General features: G+C 53.6%; 1 protein-coding gene across 1 annotated transcript in view; it reads left to right on the plus strand.

Annotated features, from left to right (window-relative positions):
* Positions 1–19551: 19551 nt before the first annotated feature.
* Positions 19552–24641, plus strand: part of STARD13 (StAR related lipid transfer domain containing 13) — a 166561-nt gene continuing 161471 nt past the window's right edge. The window contains exon 1 of the mRNA XM_090258913.1: positions 19552–19815. Within this exon, the coding sequence (XP_090115039.1) occupies positions 19692–19815 (124 nt within the window). The 5' untranslated portion in view covers positions 19552–19691. The remainder of the gene's footprint in view (positions 19816–24641) is intronic.

The following is a 24641-nucleotide window of genomic DNA, read 5'->3' on the forward strand; positions in this document are numbered from 1 at the left end:
CACGGGAAGGGACTACGCTGGGGCACAGGCCTCTGGCCCTGGGCTGAGTGGGGACCTAACCCAGAAGCCACCATGACAACTGCCTGGCGGGCAATTGCTTGCATCCGACGCCCAGGGCTGAAGCACCACGGCATTGAGACGCCCCCCAGAGAACGAGGAAGGAAGGGGCGGCAGAGAGGGCTCGCAGGCCACGTGCTGGAAGGGAGAGGGACGCCGCTCCCTGCTGGTACACAGCCGCACTCCGCCGACGTAAAGTAACGACCGAGGCCGTCACGAACTGGTGAGTGAAGGGATGAGCGCAGGCCCCGCAGTGATTGCAAATTCAGTCTCTCAGGTCACCGGGGCTCCAAACGCACTTACCATGGACGAGGCTTCCGTGACCTCCTCTGGGCCCCCATCCCAGGTCACCCCTTTTCTCCGCTCTCACTACGGTTCCACCTGCCCTCTGCCACAGGTCACTGTTCTCAGTCTTCCCCAGAGGCACGGGCTGGAGTCAGGCTTAAGGAGACGGCAGGACATGGGGCCACAGGGGACGAAAGGACGGAAGACCTTGGGGACCACACGCCTGTAGGCCGCAGTGGTAACTCGCCCCCTAGGCAGGTTCAGCACTCTGTTCTTTGCGTTCTTACCCCACAGTCCGCATTAGGATGCGCTCCCGTCGGTTTTTGTGCTGCCTTACTCTGGCTCCATGGCACCTACGGGCTTACTGACTCGTGTGCTGTTTACCAGGAGATTTTTAAAGTTTTTGCCGCTCAGTGATTTTAACTCACTCGATGCAAAAGCACTTGCTTTCCTGGGACCCCGGAAACTTCGCGTCTCGAGTGGCCCGTGTTTGATTTCGCGGCCTGCCTCCCCGATGCATGGCTTGGCTGACGATACCGCCCCGCCTCACCGACTGGCTTAGAGAACTGCGGGCCGTGTGTCCCTTCCGCCGTCAACAAGCAGCGAACAGCAAGGGGCAGAGCTGGAAGGAGGGCTGTCCCGTGGTAATTACTGGTCGTCGGATGCGCGGTGCTCCCGAGTGAAGGCCTTTCATCTAAAGACGGTGTGGGATTGGGTCGCCTCCCCGTCCTCAAGGCCTCCACCATCTTTGCCCTGGAGCTGGGCTCGCCAGCCCGAGCACTGTCCCAGTGCTCACCTGTCTTGCGGTGACACCATCAATAAAACCACAAGGCTGGAACTCCAGCCTCTGTGTTGTCTGGGTTCGCCAGGTCACATGAGTCATCCAGTGGCGCGCCCTTGAACGTGCCGCCCATTACAGACATCCAGCTGCCCGAACCACACCCCTCCTCACGGGAAGACGTCTGGTCGGAAGACAAACCTCACAGAAGATGCAGGTGCCTGGTGAGTGGGCCGTGGATGATTAGAAAGAGGCGTGCGGTTTTGCTTCACACATGAAACGCAAACCACGTACCGTGTCCACGGGCCGTGGCTGGATTCCTGTCCTCGTGTGGCACTCACCACAGCGCGGTCTGTAGGGTCACGTTGGCTGTCCATGAGGCGTGACCGCAGGGCAACCCAAGAGCCAGGTGGCAGGGTTTTATCAAGTGGCTTGTGAAGGAATCGAAAGGGAGCTTGAAAGTTTGATTTCCTGGATTTTTTTTCCATTCTTACAACAGAAGGTCCAACTAGATGCCGTCACCCACCACCGAGCCCAGACCCCTGGTTCTGAGCACACGGAGCACAGTCTTAGGGTCCTTGTCCACCGCCACGAAGGGACTGATAAGTTGGAAGACGTCTGGCATGACGCACAGAAATAATAAAAGGAATAGGGGAGAGTGACTTAGGAAGCCGATTAAAGGAACAAATCATGCGCAGTTGGTTAAGGGATAGTGGATAGAAGACGTGAGGCTGAAAGTATCTGAAGTGCGTAAATGCCAGTGGGAAGAATCACACCATTTGTAGAGAAATCGCTACCGAAGAGCTGGGCGTCATGGAGTGACCGCAACGGGAGGTGCGCTGAAGCTGTCCCCACCCCCCTAACAGCAGTACCAGGAGCTCATACTTACTGTCATTGGGAAAAGGAAACTGCTCCGTCAAGGAACTGTTACCCGTGGAGTAACATCGCCCGATAATTTCAAGTCTAAAATGGCCCGGGTCCTAGAAATGAAGTCCAGGCTGTGGCCAGTTTGGGAAGAGTCTCACAATGTTTGCTCGCTTCCGTCCTGAGTTTCTGGTGTTCGCTACCCCGTGTCAGCGGCCCGCCCGGGTGCCAGGTGCCGCGTGCCGCAGGGACACTCCGAGCAGAAACAGAGGTCCCTGGAGCCCGCGGCCTTCTGAAGGGACCGGCAGAGGACGAGTAAGAGCAGAGATAACCTTGGAATTAGAGCCAGTGTTCAGGTGACGGAGGCGACCATAACTGGCCCTCCGGGAGTTGACAGAGTCGGCTGCCCACTGAGGGTCTGGTGGGAGAAGGGACGGCCCCGCTGAGGCCTGAGTGGGATCGCCCTGCAGGGAGAGGGGGGAAGAGGGAGGCTCTTGTCAGGGGCAGGAGGGGCTCTGGGAAAGCCCTGGGAGGTCATGGGCACAGTTTACAGAACTGGATCCGTTTCGCTGGAGGCGTAATTTGCTCAGAAGAACTAAAAACTAGAACGTAGGCCAATGACCCGCCGTCACCCAAGAGAAGCCCGAAGTTCAGATCACAGAGTGCTATTCCATGACTTGGTGCCCAGAGCACATGACACATTCCCTTCGTGATTCCGCGCACAGCCTGGCCCCTGTGGCCATAAACATGTCGGTGCTCTCTCTCTAGGATGCTCGAAAGGGTCAGCCCTCAGGAGGGACAGCTGTGGGGCATTATGGGATGGCACTCTGCCTTTGAGATAGCATTATGTAGAACCGTTTTGAGAAATACATGTCTTACATTCCACGAAAGCAATGCAGACAACATTTGAAGTTTAAAACAGGTCCTTAGCATCATGGGATCAGGGAAGGGTAAACGCTGAAGTTCTGTGAGTGCTCCCTCGAGGGCGACCTCTTCTCCAGAGAAACGACATGCAAACCACACCTGCACAGCCCCTTCAGGGTCACGCCCTCTCTGAGCCTTCACGTAATTCACCTGCGAGGTGTTTAGCAGGCGTTCTGTGTGCGGGGGAGATTTAAGGGGTGCAGTATTAAGTTTCACAAAGTGCGGGCTGAGCAAAGTTAAATAAGCTTTCTCGCTGGCTCACTGGTCCAAGTGTTTAATATCTTTATATTAGTGCAAATCGAAGACTCATATAATATATAGTATTTGGCATCTCCCAAACATTTTATCAAAGGATACTTTTTTCCCCCTTGAAAGTCATACTCCTTAAACCTAATATTCTTAATCTATTCACATAGTTGGTCTAAAATTAGAAACAAGCAATGGTTCTTTTCAGTCCTACAATTTGGGGCCACTCGCCGCCTCTGTAATGGCGTCTGCAGTTTGGAGCTGAGCCTCTGAGACCACCCACTCGCTGGGCCCAGACCAGTTCGTTTCCATTGTCTGCACCCTGTTCGCGTGTTTGACGCTCTGGCACACTGACCTTGTCCCTTACCCTGAACCCCGCCCCCCGTCCCCCACCTGCCTGGACCTTGCTCCGTCCCCTCTTCCTGGGAAGCTCTCGGCCCCCGCTCTCTACCGCCCTCTGCCCCCGGCCCCACTTGTCCTTGTCCAGGGTCTGTTCATTCTTTGAGGTCTAGTTCAAATGTCCTCTCTGAAACTGTGTTCTTTCTTCCGTGATGGCACATACATCATTACATGCTCATTCGTCTGTTTGTCTGACCCTTCCCTGCTGACGCTGGCAGAGACGGTGCTCAGGTTTGCTTCTAGGCTTCCCACAGAACATGTAGCCCATGAAGGAAGTGCCTATCTATGTTGGCTGGATGAACTGGAATTTGTGTGTGTGTGTGTGTGTGTGTGTGTAAGAAGGGGGTACTCGCCACATTTTAACTAAACAAGGAAGTCAAACTATAAACCATCTCTCTTGAGAAGCACAGCTTGTCTGCCTTGCATACCTGCATTATTGTACTTACCATAAAGTATTAAAGTCACGTGTTTCCGTAAGTCATATGGCAACAGTGTCCCAGGGCACAGGGACTTCAGCATATTCTGTTTTCATGTGCAGCACTTAGCATAGATCCTGGAACTTAGGGATTACCCAGGCAATGGTGTTTACATTAGATGGAATTGGATCTTGCTCAGCTGCTTGCTCCCACCTCTTCTGAGTAAAGATTGTCACATCAAAGGGACAAAATGTGCGAACTCGAGGGTCAACATGCTGGTTCCAAGGCCAGCTCTTCTTCACCAGCTGTCGGGTCCTGGGCAAGTTACTGATCCACTTTGCCATCTATAGACACGGGATGGTGACCCTGTCCAACCTCTAAGGCTGTTGTTAAATCTTAGTCTGTATTTATATCTGTTCCTGCGTCTTTACTATTTAATCACAGAGTGTCTTCCTCACGGCTTTCCAGTGAGAGAACATGTCATCAGATGCAATATATGGAGAGAAAGCGTCTTGCCTTCCAGACTTCATTACGTGTGAAATCAAAGGCGGGGTCAGGCTGATGAGGGAGTTACCTCAGCAATACAAGTGTCATTTCCGTTCTGTAATGATTTTACTCTGTTCAATCCCACCTTGATCGTGAAGTGATCCGACTTCCCACCCTTGAAACATCGTGATAGAGCTTTTATGAAGAATTCTGCAAAAGCCAGGAGAACGTGCATCAGGGCATATTTTAACTTGGACCGTTTGCTAGGTATAGAAACTACATGGCGTCTTGTCTGACCTGCATCGGAACTCTGCAGGGAAACCAGGCCTGGCCTTACAGGGCAGCCACGTGATCGTGGGAATAAACACCAATTGACAGCGGCCACTGAGTGCCGCGTTCACGTCTCCGATAACCATCGCGGGCTCTCGGAGAGGGGACCCTTCCTGAGGAAACTGCTGGGGGTCACGGGACCACAGGGGAGGTGGGGCTTCGGGTGGGCCGGGGAAGGGGCGGCTTAGGCAAGTGTCAAGAGGGGAAAGGACGCGAAGAAAAGCCCCGTGGCAGCAGCGAGGCCCTGGCTGGCCCTGGGCTGAGCCTCGTGGCCGGAGCCCACGCACAGGGCGTGGAGTGCCGCGCTAACCCATGAAGCCTAACAGCTGCTTCCCCGGGACACTGCTAGCAACCACGGTCCATGAACACCACGTCCATGCCCGAGAGCCAGGGACATTCTGGAGACGCTCCAGGGACCCACAGCGAGTGTGCCCACCCGCACCCACCATTGAATTCCAGCCTTGCTGAAGCGCTTCATTGGACAGTAACCGACAGCAGCCTTGTGCCCTGAGCCGTAAAAGACGCCACTCGGCCCCTAAGAAGTCACCACGCGTTCCGTCCGGAATTGTATGGGCTGCTGTGAACAGTTTTATAACAGGACTCTCTTCATTTGGTTTCCAGATACGTATTACTGGTCTGCCCACCCAGGGAACTTCTCTAGTCTCTGCCGCGTAAACAAGGGCCGCTTCCAGCCCTGCCCCCCGGGTTCAGGGTGAGGGACGGACCACAAGGACCCGCATCACAGTCACAGCCTAACTTTCCTCCACGTCCTGTTAATCACTGATGCTCAATGCCTGAGTGGTTATATTAGTGTCACCCAGACTGGGACATTCTTAGTGCCCCGGTGCGGAGCAGGCCGCTACCAACGGTCAGGCTGGGATGGCGGGCACACTCCGAGAGGTCCTGGGAAACCTGAGTTTGCGGGCTCACACTCGTTATCTGCGGTCCCTCCCTCTCCCCTCTCCTGTGTCCTCCTGCGTGACAGCCGCCAAGGCTTGCCTCCTGTAGGAATGCCAGGCGCCGCGTCTAAGTGGCGTCGTACGATGTTTGTCCTTCTGTGTTTGGCTTCTGTCGCTCTACAGAATGTCTTCAGGGTTTATCTGTTTGGTAGCTTGTGCCAGAATTCCTTTCTTTTTTATGGTGGAGTAATATTCCAGTGTGTGTGCCTTACAGTTTGTTTATCTGGCCGTCCAGAGACGGACACTGGAGTTGCTCCCGCCTTTCGGCTCTTGTGCCCAGTGCGGGCGTGAGTGTGGGCGTCAGAACGCCTGATCGAGTCCTTGCCTTCTATGCTTTCGGGTGGACGCCCCGAAGTAAAATTGCCGGGTCCCGTGGTAATTCTATTCTTAAGTTTTTGAGGAGTCTCCTTACTGTTCTTCGGGGTAGCATGCGATTTTATATTGCTACCCGCAGCGCACAGGACTCTAATGCTTCATGGGCCGGCTCCGCCCGGGGTGTTTGTTTTGTTTTGTTTTTGTAACAGGCATTCTACGGGGGCGGTTGTGAGCGGGGATCTCACCGTGGTTTTGATCTCCGTTTCCCTGGTGATCAGTCATGTTCTGCATCATTTCCTGAGCTTGTGGGCCATTTGCGTACGTTCTCTGGAGAAATGTTTATTCCGGTCCGTCACCCATTTTTATGTTCAGGTTGTTGTCTTTCTTGTTGGTGAGTTGTAGGAGTTCTTCATGTGTTTTGGATATGAACCCCTCATCAGGCAGGGAGTTCCTGAATCTTTTCCTCTCTCTGTAGGTCGCGTTTCACTCTGTCCGCAGGGTGTGCTTCGACACAGGAACTGACAGCCCTATTACGGTGCCCCCCGTGGTGTCTGATCCATACCTATATTTTTAATTTAATAGAGTTCTTAAATGGTGCTTCATTAGTGACGTGTCACTGTGCTTGAATTTACGATAAACATGCAGGTAAATTAACGTTGCTTTAGAGTTGTCCGGGACAAACCAGGGAGTCTGAGGAGCTTCCTGTGGTGAACATTCTTCAGACTTGAGCTCTGTCGAGGTGCCTAAAGGAGGCTTCTGGAAAGCGTGTTCTGAAAGTTCCCTGCCTTTGTCCTTAGGGCTGTTTTGATGCTTCCACAGGGAGGCTTTGAAAATTCACTGCTGTGATGTGATAAGAAAGAGCTGAGAAAATTATCTGTGGGCTGACCCCGTGAAAGTCGAAATCCCGTGCCTGGCTACGGCCACGACGTGGTCAAAGACCACGGGACGTGCCAGGTAACTCTGAGAGAATGAACTTCCGGGGAAGCGAGGCTGTTCAGGAAAACTCAGAGTGCATCCTGCAGCGTGGCTTCTGTCCTGCCTCCGTCCAGAGGCCACTGGTCAGCCGGGGAGCGCGGGGAGCCGGCGACCGTCTGTGAGGCCGAAAGGGAAAGAGAAAGAGAAAGGGGCGGTGAAGTTCCTCCGTGTTTCTGAACTGAGTGGCTTGTTCAAAGGCCAAGAGAGCTACCAATAACAGCTCTGTTCACAAGTCCGAGTCTTTCCCTTCCTTACATTCTGGACTCTGTGTTCTGTGATTTATTTTTAGCTCCAGAACGTTTGACCACAGATTATCCAGAGGCTATCAAGTCACGTTGGTTGGGGGCCTGCTGTGATCCTGGGCCCTCTTTAGAACGGCTGGATGGAAATCTGATTTTTCTGAGTGGTTTGCATTTGAAAGGATTACATAAAACTCTTTTGAGTAATATGCAAAGCACCCCAACAAAGAGTTAGTTGATTTTTTAAATAATAAAATGTCAGGCCAGAGAAAGTCATTTAGAAGGCATGGGAGAGTGCCTTCCTGGGGTCATTGGTACTCTGAATCATGAACAACTTCAAAACCACGAGTGAAGCCTCAGTGTTTCTGGTATTGCCGTTCATGACAGCCTCTCCACGGGTTTAACACGAGTGAGCGCCAGTCGGTCCGTCCGTGCACGTACGCAGGCGCATTGGAAGGGCACCGGCGAGCCGTTGATCGGGGTCGTACGTAGCCTCTCGTTACACCCGCATTTACTCTATTTCCTGAACCCCGACTTCACAATGAACGACCCACCGGGAACAAACTTCTGTCTTTTCAGCCGTGTGGAGGTGACCTGTGCCCCCTGACTGCCTCTATGTAACGCTTTATAATCTTTTCTCCCTGCCCACTGGAGGCGTGTTCAGTCACCTGCGTTTTGAACTGGCAGGTGACTGGACGAAACAGGTGTCCCCAGGAAAGACGGCCTCAGGTTTATGTGTTTGCCTGGAGCTCCCGTACGTGTCCCCAGACCCCTCACTCTACTCAGGACAGAGGGGTGCCCGTTAGGGAAGTTCCTTGACTTTCACACAAACCTTTCTGGAGTGGGCATTATATGTATATGTGTATCTCTTTTGGTAACTACCATCAGGTACGCTGAAATGGAATAACCGTGGTGACTTCTCAAGGTATGTAGAGGGGGGAAATCTTGGCAGGAGAAATACGTCTGCTGAGTGAGGGACTGAGGGGGTGGGAGGATGCCAATGACAATATTCAAGCACAAACTGTGTGCGCATGACACTCACCTACACTTTGCAGAACTATCAACTCACCGAAAGAACTTCTTTGGATTATTGGAGCTGGGCCAGGATGAGGGCTGGGGCTGGTTAGCGGAAGGAGGAAGGGGAAGGAAATCGCAAACCCTGTTATCAGACGGGGGAGGGGAGTTCTCATAGCTACTGGGAACTCCGGGCACTTTTTCCAAACGGTCATATATCTGGAAGTGACAGGTTTAAATGGATACGCATTAGTGACGGCTTACCCACAGTGCGAGAGAGAGAGCTAAGTTCTTAACTCATGTAAAGCAACAAACCTTCTTAACTGTAGTTCAATCACATTCTACTGACGTATTTGATATAAGCAGGAACAAAAACATTGTGAGCTGCTACTGAGATTTGCCCCAAACCGTCTCTACTCGGCTTCCATTATACAAAGTAAAGGCGTTTTAGATACGTGCCTGGCCGCCAGTGCATCTTGGGGCGTGCTCCCCCCCAAGAAGGAAGCGGAAATAGAACAGGTGAAGGTAAATTCAACAATTCAACTCAAGATTTAAGCAAATGCATATTCAATCACAAAGCATGCTTTCTAATGTTGGAAGCATGTTTTATTGTTGTTTTGACTGTTTAAGATTTCTTTGTCCTTCCTTCCCTTACGAGCTGCTCACCTTTGGCAGGTGGCAGTTGTGACTCTCCCCTCTGTCTCAGTGACCACAGGCGGTTGCCTTAGGCTGAGTGTAAGGGACGCCGGCGTGTCGATGGCATTGATTAGCTGTTCAAGGCAGAGAACCGTCTCTGGGTTTTAAAACACGGCTTGAAGTGGTTACCCATATATACGTTTTATTAGAAATAAATTCAAAGAAGATCCAGAAACAGTCAGACACATTACTTTTCATGTGTAACATACATTTTAGGAAAGGCAAGTGGCCAACGTGACGTCATTGGTACGATGACATGGCACATCTCTGGCCTGATGAAAATTCTGCGTTTCCCTTTTTACTGGTATATTTGTCCCTGCTGTCGTTAATCATTTGGTTATAGAGTCACTTTAATGGACCGATTTTAATAAATTTTTCAAGCAAACCTGGACTGCTGTGTACTCACACAGTATTCTTTCACAGGACATGGGTAACTCCCGCCGTGACCTCTAAAAGTCCTTCACAGAAAGTAAACTTTCCATTTGAATCCAAAAGCTTGGCCTTCATCATAGCACATCTCTGACCTGCTGCCCCCAGCCCCTTCCGGTCTGCATTGATGTAACAGTACCAGGCCTAGTCAATGAAATCAGTGCTGGACGCCGAGGAAAGGCAGAGGGTGTGCACACGCGCCGTTCCGTGCGGCATTAGCCCGTAAACCGACTCATTGCCGCGTGAAGCAGCCGGACACCACCGTCCTGGTCGCTGAGTTGCGGGTGGCCAAGGGAAAACGCAGCATCGTGTGGCAGAAACGAGGGACGGGGAAGGGAGCAAAGCTGATTTCCAGGGCTCGGCAGGTGCTTCAGAGACTCAAGGGAGAAAATGGAAATCTGAAGTCAAAAGCAGGTGCCTGGTGAGGTTTTCATGGCCTTGCCAGGAATAAGAAGAGAACTAAAGTTAGGAGCATGGACGTTAAAGTAGTTACATCTAAGAAATCTCGTTTGGGAAGAACAAAATGCAACTTTGGAAGATAAACTGTTCTAAGGAATTCATTTTGACCAGGTTAGTTACAGGGGAACCCTGTGCATGTAAGAACAAACGCACGTGTGATCGGCCTCAGAGATATGATCAGTATTGTGTGAGAGACGCTTATCCTCAATCCTGTCTTTTTCAGGCTAACTCTGACACAGTTGTAAGAATATTATTCGCAGGCATTTTAAACAATTGTAGCCAAGCGATATGCACATGTACATGATATGTACATTTGTCCCAGGATCAGTGTAGGCTCTTCTTGCCTATAATACTGCACCTGGGGCGGGGGAGCCGGAGAGCCGTCCGACAGAGGTCTCCGACTGATCGGATCCAGAACCTCCTTGCTTAAAATAAAACAGTCGATGGGTGAAGTTTATAGGATCCTAATAATATCCTAATGGAGAGGTTATTTACAAGCATGAAGGTGGACATGATAAAATAAAATAAGGCCGTTAAAGAGAAGATAGAAATATCCCAGGAAGGATCTGTGAGCAGGGATGGTTCCTGTCTGAAGTGAAAATTGTGATGTCTTCTACCAAGAAAAGTATAGCGAGTAAAGAGAACCCAGAGCCAGCTGTTTCCCTGCTCGGACCCCTGACCTGCCGTGAATGCTTGGCTCACTCGGGAGGGGTCCAGGGAGCGCAGCTTAGTCACTCAGGCATCGCAAGCGGAGGGGCGGCACCTCGTACTCAGCTCTCCCACGAGTCATCCCCAAAGACCCTTTGAGGAAACACATGACGTTTCTCTTGCTAGCAAATCTTGTGGCTGCCCCCGCCTCGGGTCACGTCAGGGGGGCGCCTCACTCCTGAACTCCCACAGAGGGGTTTCCGCCTCCCGCTCTGACTGCACAGGGGAACCTGTGACAGAGGAAGGGAGTCGGAGACTCTGTGTGTGGCTGAGGTGCACCTGCCTGTCCTCTCACATTGCTCGGCACCCTGGGCCCAGCCTATGCTCTGAACGCTCCCCTCTCCGCACCCCCCCTTCCCAACCCCTGCCCTTCTCCAGAGTCTCTATCAGAATCCCTGTGGACTTGGGTCCATCCCCCACCCCCCACCCCCTCTATCCCTTTCCCTCCCCCTTTCTCCCTCTCCCGGGGGCTGGGGGCCTTTCCCGTGTGAGGCTCACGCAGGCCTCAGCCCATTTGTTCCCACACTAACGTGGACGGTGACCACCTGCTTCTTACTCTGGAGTTTTTACCTCTGGCAGGGGCCTCCCTCCAGATTACACTCCAGTGGGCTCTGCGCCTCCCTCGTGACTCTGGTGGGTTGTAGTGAGGTCCTCTCGGTTCCTTCGAGTTTCTGGTAATTCTATCCTGTCCACACCTTACAGTTTCTCCTCTTTCTTTCTCTTAACTTTTTCTGTTCTGCTTTAATATCATACACACTTTGCCCACAAGAAAGGTACATTTCCCCCTAGATGGCACATTATTAGTGCTTGTTTTACAATATTGTACGTGTTCTTACTCAGAGAGTCATGTGTTAGGCTTCCACGTTAAATTCACAACACACTCTTGCATATTGAAGGTAGCCTAATTTATTGTTATTTTATATTTAAGATACTGATGACTCTGCTTTTATATTTGAGCACAAAAACCTTTAGATGGCAGCCCTGGTTTTGGGGGAGAGAGTGAGTTAATTTATGACCAGATTATGTAAGATGGAGATTTAGGGGGAAAAAAACCCCCAGGGACTGGGCACTGCGCTCCACACTGGGGAGACAGAATTGAAAGCTCACTCCATCCCCTCAAGGGGACCCCAGGGTAAGAGCTGGGTGTCCCAGCAGGGGTGGAGGAGGGAAGGGGAGGTGCTGAGCAGAGAGTGTGGGTGCTTGGTGCCTCCGCTTTCCCTGCGAAGCATCTGGCCAGGACTTAGGTGGGGGGAGAGGGGAAAAGGGCGTGTGGTTTCCCGGGGGAGGGGCCTCAAACAGGTGAGATCAGAGGGACACAAAGTCAAACAGAAGTAGCCGGGGTGCAGGAGCAGGAGGAAAGGGGAGACCGTGCTGTGTCTGCAGTGCTTTCTCGGGGGTCATGATGTTCATACTTTACTGTGATGTGTGTCACGCCAGTGGCTTGCGCACTTACAAAGAGTTTAAATGACAAACGTGACATTACGTATATTTCACCGCAGAAGGTTTTTGGGGTGTGCGTGGACCTGCAGGAGAGGGTGAAGTTGGGGGACAGCCGCCGTGAGAGCGGGAACCCGGCCCAGCCCCAGACCTGGGAAGAGCTGGCCGATGGCGGGACCCCATCAGAGTTGCCAGTCTGGGGAGCCCTGGGATTTCCCCGACGGCCCGCGGTGGCCTGGAGGGGACAGTGGGTCTCGGGGTGTGCTGGGTGAGCCCGGACTGACTAGGAGGGAAAGTAGCTGTGTGCGTGTCACGAACAAGCGGCCGGAGGCTGGCTCACGCGCGGACCCCGAGGCTGGGAAGGGCATGGGCCTGGAGGGGGACTGATGAGGTCAAGGATTAGCAAAAGCCGAGAGCCTGAGGCTGGAGGAGGGGTGCTGGGAGGGAGGACACAAGACCCGTTGTAGAAGCTTGATGAAGGGTTTGGGAGCTCCGCTGTGTGGGCGGCGGCCTGGCCCTGGGAGGGAGGGAGGGAGGGAGTGTGGTGGGAGGCAAATCGCCCTGCAGCTGGGAGCCCAAGGCGACAGCAGGCGGCTCCGGCGCCTCCAGCGCCCACGCGCTATCGATCGGTTCACCGCGCGTCCCCTGAGCGCCAGCGCTGCTGAGAAGCCGTCCAGCACCCGAGAGTCGTCCCCACGCCCCCGGAATTTACAATCTAGTGAAGGGCCAATGGGGCAGAAAGTAAAAATAAGCAAACCCCAGACGTCACGTGCGCACGTGTTCCGTTCAGTTACTGAGGCTTCATGGCGGAATGGGGGAGGGGAGGCAGGTTTACGCAGGGGGAGGGTTAGGCTGAGGCCGGGAAGGTAAAACCAAGTTAACTATTTATTTGTTTGTTTGTTTGTTTGTTGATTTATTTATTGAAGTCATCATGTGCTGAATAGAGTTCCGGGCACATGAAATGTAAAGATAGATAAAAAATACAGGTCTCAGTCATACCATTAGAATAGAGATAGCAATAAAATTAGCTAAATCCTCAAATGATCTTCTAGGACTCCGAAGACAGATTTGGACTTGCAATGTTTACGATTAATATCAGGAGTATTTACTTTCAATGATACCTGCAAAATACTTTATTGAAATATAAATTATACCGAAAGGTACATTATTGGTCATGTGCCAACGGGGCACAGTTGAAGTCACACGGTAAGTACAGTGCTCTGTCACGTGGAGGAAGAATGTTCAGCTGAGTCGGGGAGACGGAAGGAAACCCCGTATTGAATGAGAAAAGTGATTTCCATCGCACAGAAACGTAAACGTAGTACGTCCATTTGTATTACTCTGAAGCACGAACAGGAAAAAAACTTAAAACTTCGGAAAAAATGAACTACTTTTGAATGGTTTCTGTGGATGAGACACGTCCTCAGGTTGGCAAGAAGGCCCTGAAGGCTGGTAGGAGGAGCGAGGAATGTGGGGGCACCAGGAACGGAAGTGAAGTCTCAGCTCCGCGAGTGTGAGCAGCAGGAGGGGCAGGGGCGCTGAGCTCCCCCGAACAGTGGCTCCCTGAGCAGAGGCGGAAAAGCACATTTGCCCTCCTCACCCCGATCCCAGCGGAGCTGAGGGCGTCAGCCTGCGTCGCCTGCTCCACCAGGTGACGCAGGAAGACACCTGCTCTACCAAGGACGCGGCCGTTGACTTAAGGAGCTCAGTCCCTGCACCAAAGGGTGCTTTGCAGTGTATGCTTGAAAGTCCCCCAAATGCACTGAGTCTTAGCCTGTTCTGTACGCGCGGGCGGTCAGAGCAGAGCACGTGAGTCTTCACTGGTTAGCCTGCCCCTGTAGCCAAGCAAGGCGGCTCGGCCTATACAGAACGGAAAGGCTGGGGGACGGGGTGGGAGTGGGGGGCAGGGTATCCACAAGGGGATGTACCGACAATTCCAATCTCCAGAAACTTCCTCAGTCCCGCAGCCTGTGAGTGTGATGAGGGGTTTGTGGCACATGAACCCAGGGTCTCCTAGGTGACAATAATGCTCCCCAAAGCATACAGGAAAAACAGAAAACAGAACTACAGTACTTGTAAGTCCCTGAGCTATTATGATATGATCTAAGCCTGAAGGTCCGGGCATTTTCCAGTCTCTATCAGGAAAACACTAACCCCCGTCCAAAAAAGCATGGAGCTCAAAAATATTTTAATTAACAGAGCAAACCCGAAAAAGCTATCCAAGCTCTTGGCAGCAGAAGAGTGGCAGATGCAGAGCATGCCGCAGGGGACACTGAGACACACCTGCCCTGGCAGGCTCAGACCGGTGAGTGCGCCCCAAGGGCCCAGCGTGGAGAGCAGGTTCTCCAGAACTCGCGCCGACCGTTGTTAGGAAGAAATAAATAACACGAGCTGTTGTCTCGGGACCTCCAACAGCCAGACCCTGAAACGCAGCTGCCTGAGGGAGCGGCAGGGCGCGGCTGCCGGGTCACGTCTGTCGCGGGGAGGGAGCACGCCTAGACACTGAGCGTCCTGGTGAACTCTTCACCCCCGGCAGCAGCCCGAGGAACTGGGTCACGGCAGGAAGGCAGTTAGTTCCCTCCGGTAAAGCGGGAAACCAACACGCAGCCGCGGACCCCAACCACCGGCTCCTGGCCAAGGGCTGGGTCTGGTGCTGAGAGAAGCCGGGTTCTTCCCTTACGCAGAGGAAACCTAAGGCTCGGCCAGTGGACAGGGGACTTTAATTCCCTATTCTGGGTGGGACGGTCCGTAGGAACGAGAGGGTTAATGGAACTGCAGAGTCGTTGGCGTCCGTATGTGTGGGTGGGCGGGGGTAAGTTCTGCTCACTGCTGGTTGCAGCGGCTGCAGTGGCGATGGGTCTTACTTATGCAGTGTCCGTAGGAGGAGAAAGAAAACCATCCTTTTTCTCCCACTTGCTGAAGGTTCGTCATGGCATTATTTGTAATTTCAGAAATTTGGAATGAAATGTCCAAAATTATGCAAGTTTCAGAATAACTTATGGTGTGTGTCTGTCCCACAGAATTTGACATATTTAGTAAAAACAATATTTTAAAGGCTAACTTTTTTATTTATTGATTTTAGAGAGAGAGAGAAAGGGAGAGAAAGAGAGAGAAACACCAATTTGTTGTTCCACTTATCGGTGCCTTTAGTGGTCGCTTCTTGTACGTGCTCTGACCGGGGATCAAACCCGCAACCCTGGTGCACCGGGCCGACACCCTCACCCACTGAGCTACCCAGATAACTTAACAAATTGGGGAAATGCTCACAATCTAATGCTAAGTGAAAAGAAAATCAAAACTTAGTACAAAATTTATTCCAATTTTTAAAAATAGGCCCGCCAAAATGAAAATTTTCAAATGTTATCAGCTCCTTCCTGGTACTATTACAGGTGATTTTAATGTTTCTATTTCTAATTTTATGTGTTTAAAAGCTATAATCATACATAGGTGTTACTTCTATAGTTAAACTTCCTATAAGAAGGAAAAATGGTAACGACACCACAAGCGTGTTTAGAACTCACATTTACACCAAGGAGCAGACTCCAGAAACACCCAGCAATCCCAAACTGCAGTGGGACGCCCACCCAGTCAGCAAAGTATCCTTCATGCTCTGCTCCCTGCGGAAGGCACCAGGGATTCAGAAGTAGAAGTCCTAGCCCAGCCGGCGGGACTCGAGCCAGCAGGCAGGCTGAGGGGAGCAGGCCGCTGTCCTCAACCCCTGTGTCCCCCGCAGACACAGCCCCACGCCGCTCAGAAACATGGGAGGGGACGAAGGCATTAGGCTTTCAGGAGGGGGTGACATCGGACTCGAATCTCGAAGGACGAGGGAAGGATGATGAAGCAGACGTTGAAGCAGAGGAGTGAACAGGGACGTGGAGCCCAGTGAGAGCAAGAACTTTCCCCACAAATCTCGCAGTGCTGGAACCCAGGGAGGAAAGGAGCCCCTGGACTAAACCAGGAAGATGGATGCACCCGTAAGACTTCCAGGGCAGAGAGAGACTTCTAGATTTCTCTCTGGGACGCTGGGGGGACAGCGGCACCCTTTGCCTGGTGTAAGAATAGAGAAGGAAGGGCAGGCGTGGAGAGAAAACTTGAGAAGCACCTGGTGGCAAGGTCAGTGATAGATGCGCTGGGGCACAGTCGTTCATTCGTTCTGCATGTGCTCACTGAGCGAGCACCAGCCGGCTGTTACAGGACAGTCACGGGCTGTGAAGTACAGCGTGGGAACAGTCACTAACGCTCTGCTAGCTGTGTGTGGTGGCACAGGGGTCCTAGATTTATCGGGGTGAACACTCGGTAAGTTACATAACGTCTGATCCCTGCGGTGCACACCCGGAACTAATACAATAACACATGACAACTGTAATTGAGAAATAAAAAGCGATTTAAAAATAGGAGGCGGAGTCACGAGATGGACTGGGAGCCAGAAGAGGCCCGGGAGGGGCTCCGGGAAGGCTGGCAGAATGCTGCTGTGATGGTACCACGGCTGACGGTGACGAGGATCGAGTCCCTTCTTTGTGCCAGTGGCCCGTCTCATCCAGTCCACAGTACGGCCCTGAGCATAGGCCGTGCTGAGGCGCAGACGCGCGGCCAGTCCGGCTAGGCTCTGCCTCCGGCCACGCTCGTGGAGAGCACAGGTACGTCTGGCTGTGCCAAGCCGGGCCTCCGGGGGTGAGGGCTGAACTCATGGGAAGGAATAAAGCCACCCAGAGCCGCTGAAGCCTGAAGACAACGTGGGGGTGGGGGGCTGAGACGTGAACCCCCGGGGAATGCCACCATTCAAGGGCGTAGGAGCTCCGGAGGCGAACACTGAGGCCGTGTGGACATGCGCGGGCGAGAGGAAGACACCCGGGAGGGTGGACGACCAGGAGGCCAGGCAGTGTCCGGAGGAAGGGGACAGTCAGCCGGACCTCGTCCCCCACGCGCCCCATAAAGGAAAACAGCTGGAACGTCCATCAGATTTAGCAATCGGATGGTTCCCTGGGGGCCTTGGCAAGCCACATTTCCGCGCGGGGGCAGGGCGTCGGGCTGCAGTGCTCCGGGGGACTCGGGGCAGAGGCAGCTGCTTCGCTCTGGTGGTCTTCGCTTTGCTTTGGGCTCGACTTAAAGAGGGGTGAGGCCGTATGATGGAGAGGAAATGACCGATGTGGCCATGTCCCGGCGGGTGCGAAGGAGTGGTAAGCTGGGCACTGTCCAAGGACTGGGTCTTGGGGGAGAACGGAGACCCTCTCACTGTGGGGGTGGTGGGGAGGGGGAAGGAAAAAGGTGTCAGGGCTCGGGAGCGGCCTGTTTCTTCCTCTAAGTCTGGCAACGTTGTCACCAGCACGCGTGACGACTCCCACGGGGAGGGGAGGGCAGGGCCCCACCTACGCTTTGGCCTGGATGCGGGGCGTGTGGAATGTGGTGTGATGCTGTCTAAAGGCCCGTCTCGAAGACTCCGGGTGGCCACCAGGTTCCCAGAGTGGCGGCTGCCTCTGCGCAGCTGTGAGGCCTTCTCCGCGGGCCCAGCGGCCGGATCGGGCACAAGCCGCCCAGGCGGCCCCTGTTCCGAGCGCATCACTCAGGGTTTCATCTGGCTTCCCCGGGACCGTCCCCAGTGCATGTGCTGTCTACAGCCAGCACGGAGCCAGCTGGCAAGGCCGGAATTGTGAATTATCTTCCTGTTCCCTTCGTTCAAGGCAAACCCCTGCTCTGTGACGCCTGACTGTAAGCGAAGCTGTGCATGAGAACAGAAAACAGTAAGCGCGGGGGGCCTTCAGAGCTTGCCGGGCGGGGAGCTCGCCCCAGCCTTCCTGTCCCGTCAGCCCTGTGGCTGTAACCCTGCGGCTGCGGCCTCAGTTTCATACAATTCAAGGCCTTTCTTTTTAAGCTTCCCCGGGAATGCGGTTGTGAAACATTTCGTTGTGGGACTGACTGTACAGCGGTCACTTCAAGACAACGCAGCCCCCGCTCCTTGCAGAGCCGTTGGTCACCGCCGCACGCAGGCGGCACAGAGGGTGTGATCGCAAGGGTGTGTGGCGCCAGCCCCGAAAGCCACCTGGATTACTTTATAACCCCGGCCATGGTCTCAAGTCCACTTCTGCCCCGTCACTCAGTGATTGCTTCATACCTGACGCTTTCAGAGGGCCACCGAGCGGCACAAAGAACCTCAGTCATGACTTTCTAGCTCTTTCGGACATGTGTTTCCCAGTGCATACCTTCTGACTATTTAAAATAACAAAATAAGATAAAAACTGTAACTGGGGAGGGAATACTTCAGGGAGCCCAGCAGTTAGTTTTTTTCTCCTTGAGTCGGTAGGAATTTGTATCATGGAGGAAGGATCGGGTCGTTTCCTTTAGTTTTCAGACTTCACAGGGAGCACCTGAAATGCAAAAGCCTAGAAGCAACAGCATATAAGGATGAGGGAACAGCTAACTAAACTTTGGTTCTCACTCGAAGTTCTGGTTCAAAGACATTTAAAAAGAAGTGAGATTTAAGCAATTTGACGGTTCCCATAATTCAGAAATCCTCTTGAAATATATCAGGTCCTCTCACCAAACTTAAGATGGAAATTTATCATGTGGTTGAGTTCCATGAAATGCCATCATTACTTTTTCTCTAAGGTTCTTCCGACACTTTCCAAGCAAACCCTGGGGCACAGCAGGGCACCCTGGGGTCTGACCCAGTGCTGGCTGCACCCCTGGGCCAGCTCTGGAGCCCAGGAAACCGGGCGCCAGACCATCTCCTCCCTCTTCCCTGCAGGAATAGGTTCGTTTCGAAGGATAAGCCTGCTTTCCGGTTTTGACTAAAATACCTTAAAACTCTTTTCGCATATTCGACTTTCTCCTAATACCTACCTTTCCAACTGCCTACTGATTCGAATGCTTCACCAGAGTATGTAAATTTACTTTCTGTGGGTTCCCCAGAGTTTGACCTTAATATTTACACTTCTTCTCGTCCTACAAAATGACTGTATTTTGACTCTGTAAACGATCTGAATTTGATTGTAGATTGCAGCCAGAAAATTGTTTAATTGACGGAACCCGGAAAAAGGAACCTATAACACAAGAGCAGCAGTACTAAACGCCAAAAACAAACCCAAACCTCCAGACGGAGGAGCTTGTTTCCAGTGCCTGGGCCCTGGGAACAACACGACGGGTTGTCAGGGCTCTCGCTGTGACTTGGTTTAAGTTTCTGCGTGGCTGTGATGGGGGCGGTTTCTAAGACTGGAAAATAGTAACTATCAGGAAATAGGAGCACTAGGGTACAGCCCCTGGTCTCTGAACGAAATGGAAAAGGGAGTGGAAACTCCCAAGTGGGGAGGGCGGTGGGGACCCGGCTGTCAAGTTGCGGTGGGGGAGGGAGACGGACAGAGCGCGCCGGGAAGGACTGGGGCGCGAGGCGGCCAGGCAGGGTGGGGGCGGGCAGAGGCAGCAGAGCGCGCGCGGGCCGAGGGCAGGGACAGTGGGAAGGACGGAGAGCGGCGGACGGAGCGCAGAGGCGGACGCGGGGAGCCCGGGTGGCAGCGCGTCCCGGCCCAGCGCGGCACGGTGCGCCCATGTCGCGCGCGCGGCGGGTCCCGGGACCCCCGCCGGAGTCCTGCGTCCGGCGTCCCGAGTCGCCGGGAGTCTGAGCTGCGGGCCACGCGGGCGCGGCGGTGGTGACCCCGCCGGGAGTTATGAAGACGGATCTGAAATGACCAGCGACGGGAGACCGTTCCCCGCGCAGCTCAGGCGGTCCATCAGCGAGCAGCTGCGCGACTCCACGGCCAGAGCCTGGGACCTGCTGTGGAGAAACGTCCGGGAGAGACGGCTGGCAGGTCGGTGCCCGCGAGACTCGGGAGCCCGCGGCGGGAGGGGGGGCGGGCGAGGCGCAGCGCTGGTCGCCCGCCCGGGTCCCTGTCGCGCCGCCGCTTCGGGCCCCCACGCGGGGTTCAGAGCCGGGGGTCGGGCCGCGTGCCCGCCTGCGGACCCCTGAGGGTCGGTGGGCTCTACCCGCCGCTCGCGCTGACAGCCCGGCCGGGCGCTGCTGGAGGCGGGGAGCCGGGGCGGAGGTGCGCGCGCCAGCCTTGCCGAAGGGGGCCGCTCCATCTGGGCCGGCCGCCTCCGCGTACCCAGGCAGGGGGGCCTCCCCGAGGGCCACCCCGCTCCCGACTTGGCCTCTTCTGTGCAGAACACGCCCGCAGCCGTTGCGCGGGTGGGAGGAAGGGAGCTGGGGGCAGGTCCCCGGCGCTGGGAGAGCAGACATCTGGCGGGGAGGATTTGGGGAAAAACAGGTGGACCCGCTGTTGGCGCGAGTAGCTGCCCGCAGCCCCTGTCCTGCTGTGGATCAGGCGCTCGCCGCCTGGAGGCTACAGAAAAGGGCCGCGCTTGTGGAATGCGTTGCCCAGGAGTCAGGGGAAGAGAAGAGGCGATTGTTGGGAGCCAGGGGTCCTGGAAAATCCTTGCTTCGGCCAGAAGGAAGCCCGGCCCTGGTGATCCCTCCCAGCCTGCGCTTGGGGGCCTCACCTCTGCTCTGGCTCGGTGGAACCACCGCGTCCTTGTAGAGCCTCCGGGGCCGTGAGTGGTCTGAGTCTTCCCAGAGACCCAGCTGGGAGTCTGAGGTCCGGTTGGTCAGCACACCCTACCTGCCCCGTAAGGGTGCAGGCCCATGGCACCAGCATCACTGGGCAGCGTGGGGTCTAGGACCGCTGTCCCCACGTGCTCGCTGATGGGAGGTGTTTCAGGAATCGGGGCGAGCGTGCTTGGAAGGGACCTGCGCTGACCATGTGCGGAGTCTCTGACCCCATTGCCTGCCGTCTCTCCAGCAGAGTTGGTCAGTGACCACTGGGGTAAAAGAGCGTTCTAGAGAGGAGGGTGTGGACCCTGGGCAGAGGGAAGGGCGCCAGGGTGAAAAGGGACCTGCTACCTGCCTGGGCGCCTCCCCGTCTTCCTTGCTGCAGAGCCGTAAGCACAGCTGCCAGGTGCTGGCCCCGCACGCCCACCGGCCAGCGCGGTCCCGTCAGCAGGGCGGAACCCGGCCTGGAGGCCTGAGTCTGTACCCCCCACCCCCCGAGCATAGAACCCTTATCCACCTCCCTGATCAAGCGAAAAGTGGGGATCACAGACCGTTCCAGCACTCGGTGCCCTCAGGGTGAGAGGTTCACTCCAGATTTTCCCTCCAGCACAGAGGCCCCATTTAGAAAGCACCCAGGAAATAAACAGATTTTTGGTCTGGACCCAGAAGTAAGTTGTGGTAGCCCCGCAGTTTTGACTGGGTGTTCAAAGCCCTTCCTGTGCATATCAGACCTCGATGGGTGCCCGGCTGTGGCTTTCCCTGCCTGCGCGCTCAATTGTCACATCTGCGTGATGGACGGCGGGAGGGAAATTTTTGTGGTCTGGTCAACTGTGGTTGCTCCGTGACTCCAGAACGCTTGCTGCAAACGCGTCCTTCCCAGCTTCTGTTAGTGAAGCCTGTTATGTTTGTTAAATCGATGGATCCTCCCAGGGGGCCGCCTGGGCTGAGCCTGGTCTTTCTAGAAGCCGAGGTCAAAGCCAGCTGCAGCCTGGCCTTCATCCAAATTAGACCTGGGAAGGAAGATAGTGTCGTGGGCAGACTTACAACCACCGAGCGCAATAATTTTTTGCAATAGCAGTGTGAGGTTTTGAGACGTTTAATCAGAATATTAATATCTGCTCTCCCCTAATCTGCTCACCGCTCTGCTCACAGCAGGTGCCAGCAGGTTATTCAGCTGGGACCCGGCAGTCCTCTGCGGAGCCGGCCTCTGCCCAGGGCTGGGATGCTTGCCACGGAGCGCAGCCAGCTTCATGCGGGAGCTTTTAGATGCAAATTGATTTTCTTGGGTTTTCTTGCTAAGGTCGCTAAAATATGGAACTCTGGCCATGGGACACTGAAATACTTAAGTTATTAATGTTGGCGTCGGTTCTAGGCGAAAGTATTCTTCACTGGGAAAAGTGTTCTGTAGATGGTTCCGTCCACACTGTGAGAATAGCCCCCTGTGTGAGGGTCCCCCAGAGAGTGGCGCCCCGCTAGGAGGCGGTAGGAGGCTCTTGGCTTTTTTTCTTTCTTTTTTTTCTTTTTTTAATCTTTTTCTATCAGATAAAGCTTTTCTGCTGGGACTTTTTAATTTCCCTAGAATCGTCTTCTCTTTATCCTTAGTCAATAGAACAGCGTCCCAAGGGATTTATAACCAGCTTGTGTTTGCTGCCTAGAGGGTTCTGAAGGTCTCCCTTCTGCTGTTTCACACCCCGAGGAGGGAAGTCCTTGTTCTGACCCACTCTGATTCCTCTTCTTGAAAGGCCGTCTTGTTGAAGAAACAGGGAGACGAGGAGAACTGTTTAAGCATATTGGAAGCTGCGGATCTGAGTGCTCTGGGCTTATACTTAGGAAGGCGGGAGGGAACGATACATAATGGCAAAACGCATTTCTCACCACAGCACAATGACACAGTGCTGAAGCCCGCGGAAGGAGGTCTGCACGATGCTCAGATTTGTTCGTTTCCTTACAAAATTATAAAAGGGATTATTGCTTAAAAAAGAACCAATGTTAGGAGCCCTTGGGATTTCCAATTCTGTAGTAGCTGCCCGATTTTCATGGGATTGTGGCAGTTTTGCCACAGCACGCTTCTTAATTTCCCAAGACTCTGATCCTCCCACAGGTCCGCAAGGGTTTTCCTCATCGGTCATCTCAGTATTGATTATTCCTGTAATGGTGGTGATGGTTGTCTGTTCCCTAGACGACAAAGCCCGTTAAAGTTACGCATACAAGTTGTCTGAAGTCGCAGGCCATCGGGACTCGTTTGCTGTCACACCACACTGCCCCTTACAGGGCCTCCCAGCCTTGCTCTAGGTTCGCTGCCACCTGAGTTAGTTTAAACCTGCAGAACCAAGTTCACCAAGCGAACAGCTCTTTCTTTCCTCCTGGAGTGACAGATAACTCTGGCACCTAACATAGCTTGTCCCCTTGTCATCCTATTTAGCTAGACAGTGTGTGTGACAAACAGTTGTATGTCTGGCTTGTCCGGGACCCTGTGTGGCAGGCCCTGCCCACCGCCATGGACACAAGAAGCCAAGGGCTGTAACTCTTCAAGGTGGGTGAGTGACAGGTTCTTTGGGCTTCCCTAGGTCCCGAATCTGCCACCACTGATGACCGGTCTCGGCTTTTATGGCATCATTAAATTCTCCAGGCAGGAGGACACCCTTTAGCTTCCGGTGTTTGTAAGACGTCTGAACCGTTTTTCAAAGTTAACGTCTGAGAAAATCCAAATGAGTTTTCTAAAGCTTTCTGCTCCTTTATTTTAAAACCTGACTCTTCATTTAATGGAAATGTAATCCATACGTTTGATTCCTTTGTACTCGTATAACAATGTTTAGGTGGCTTGTGAACTAATTGATGTCCAAGTCTTTTGATCTCTTTTAAAGTCACATTTTAAATACTTTCTCTTAGACACAGGAAGTTATACTGCTGCCAAGAATACACTAACGCGGCGATTTTCAGCCTCTTTCTGGAATCTCATGGCACACACAAACTAATCGCTAAAATCCTGAGGCACACCGAAACATGCTACGGTTTTTGCCAACCTGACAAAGAAGTAGGTGTGACTTGGATTCATGCACAGCGGATGGCTATTCTTGTGCCGGCTGCTGTCACTGTTTTACCTGACAGCCTGAGGGGAAAGGGTCAGTGCCCTGACTAAGCAGTCAGGTAGTCCGTCTTCTACAGATTTCTCCGCCGTGAGGGTTGAAAATCACTGAACTAACTTAAAACACTGAAAAGTTGGAGTTTCCTTAGAAACGCCAATTTCACCACATTTCAGTGGGCTCCTGTCCTCTTAAAACAGGCTCTTTCTTTCTCAAAGCCCACAGCAGCACCCGGCGAGGGGACGTAAACATGAGCCCAGGACTGGACTGCGGCGTGGCCTCAAGGACGGAGCGAGGGCCGTGACCATTTTCTCGTTAAAGCCTGAATGTGCTCCCTGATGTCAGAAAGGCACGGGGTGGTCCCGGGCGGTCGTTTTCGTGTGTCTTGCAGCAGCGAGCTTGTTATGATCACTTTCCTCTAAAGAACCGTCATCCTGCTGCGTCAGGGCTGCTTTTTTTTCCTTAACATTTCTTGAAAGGGAGTACGTTTAGGTGTGATTCATCTTAACAATCACAAAAACTTCAGGTCAAGTAAATGCGCAGTGAAAATCGGAGAAGGCGCGCACCCCTGGGGTCAGAGCTCTCCGCCCCAGCTGCCCAGCGTGCCCCCTGAGGCCTTTCAGAGTAGGAAGACCCTGGCCGCATCCTAGAGGCTCTGACTCGGTTCCGATGGGGCCTGAGGACCAGCATTTTTTTAAGGCCTGGAGGTGTCTCAGTGGGACGTCCGGGTGGAAGGCTGTAGAACCACTGACATACACCAGCTACCGCATGATAACGCACAGACGCATGTGTCCAGTACAAGGTCACATGCTAAGCCCCGACGACAAGCTTTGGCTGAAAGGAGGTTGGAATGCATTTGTCCTTCCACAGGGACAGGAAAAAATAGGCCGGGGTGTCTGGAGAATGATGAACGGGTGGTGGAAGACGTCAGGAGTCCGGGCAGGGGCAGGGTGTAAGGTCAGATTGGACCCCGGTGCGGAGCAGAGTTTGGATGGGGTTCTCTGTG

Source organism: Furipterus horrens, unplaced genomic scaffold, assembly GCF_987537825.1.
Source record: "Furipterus horrens unplaced genomic scaffold, mFurHor1.1.pri manual_scaffold_12, whole genome shotgun sequence".
Classification (NCBI taxonomy): Eukaryota; Metazoa; Chordata; class Mammalia; order Chiroptera; family Furipteridae; genus Furipterus; species Furipterus horrens.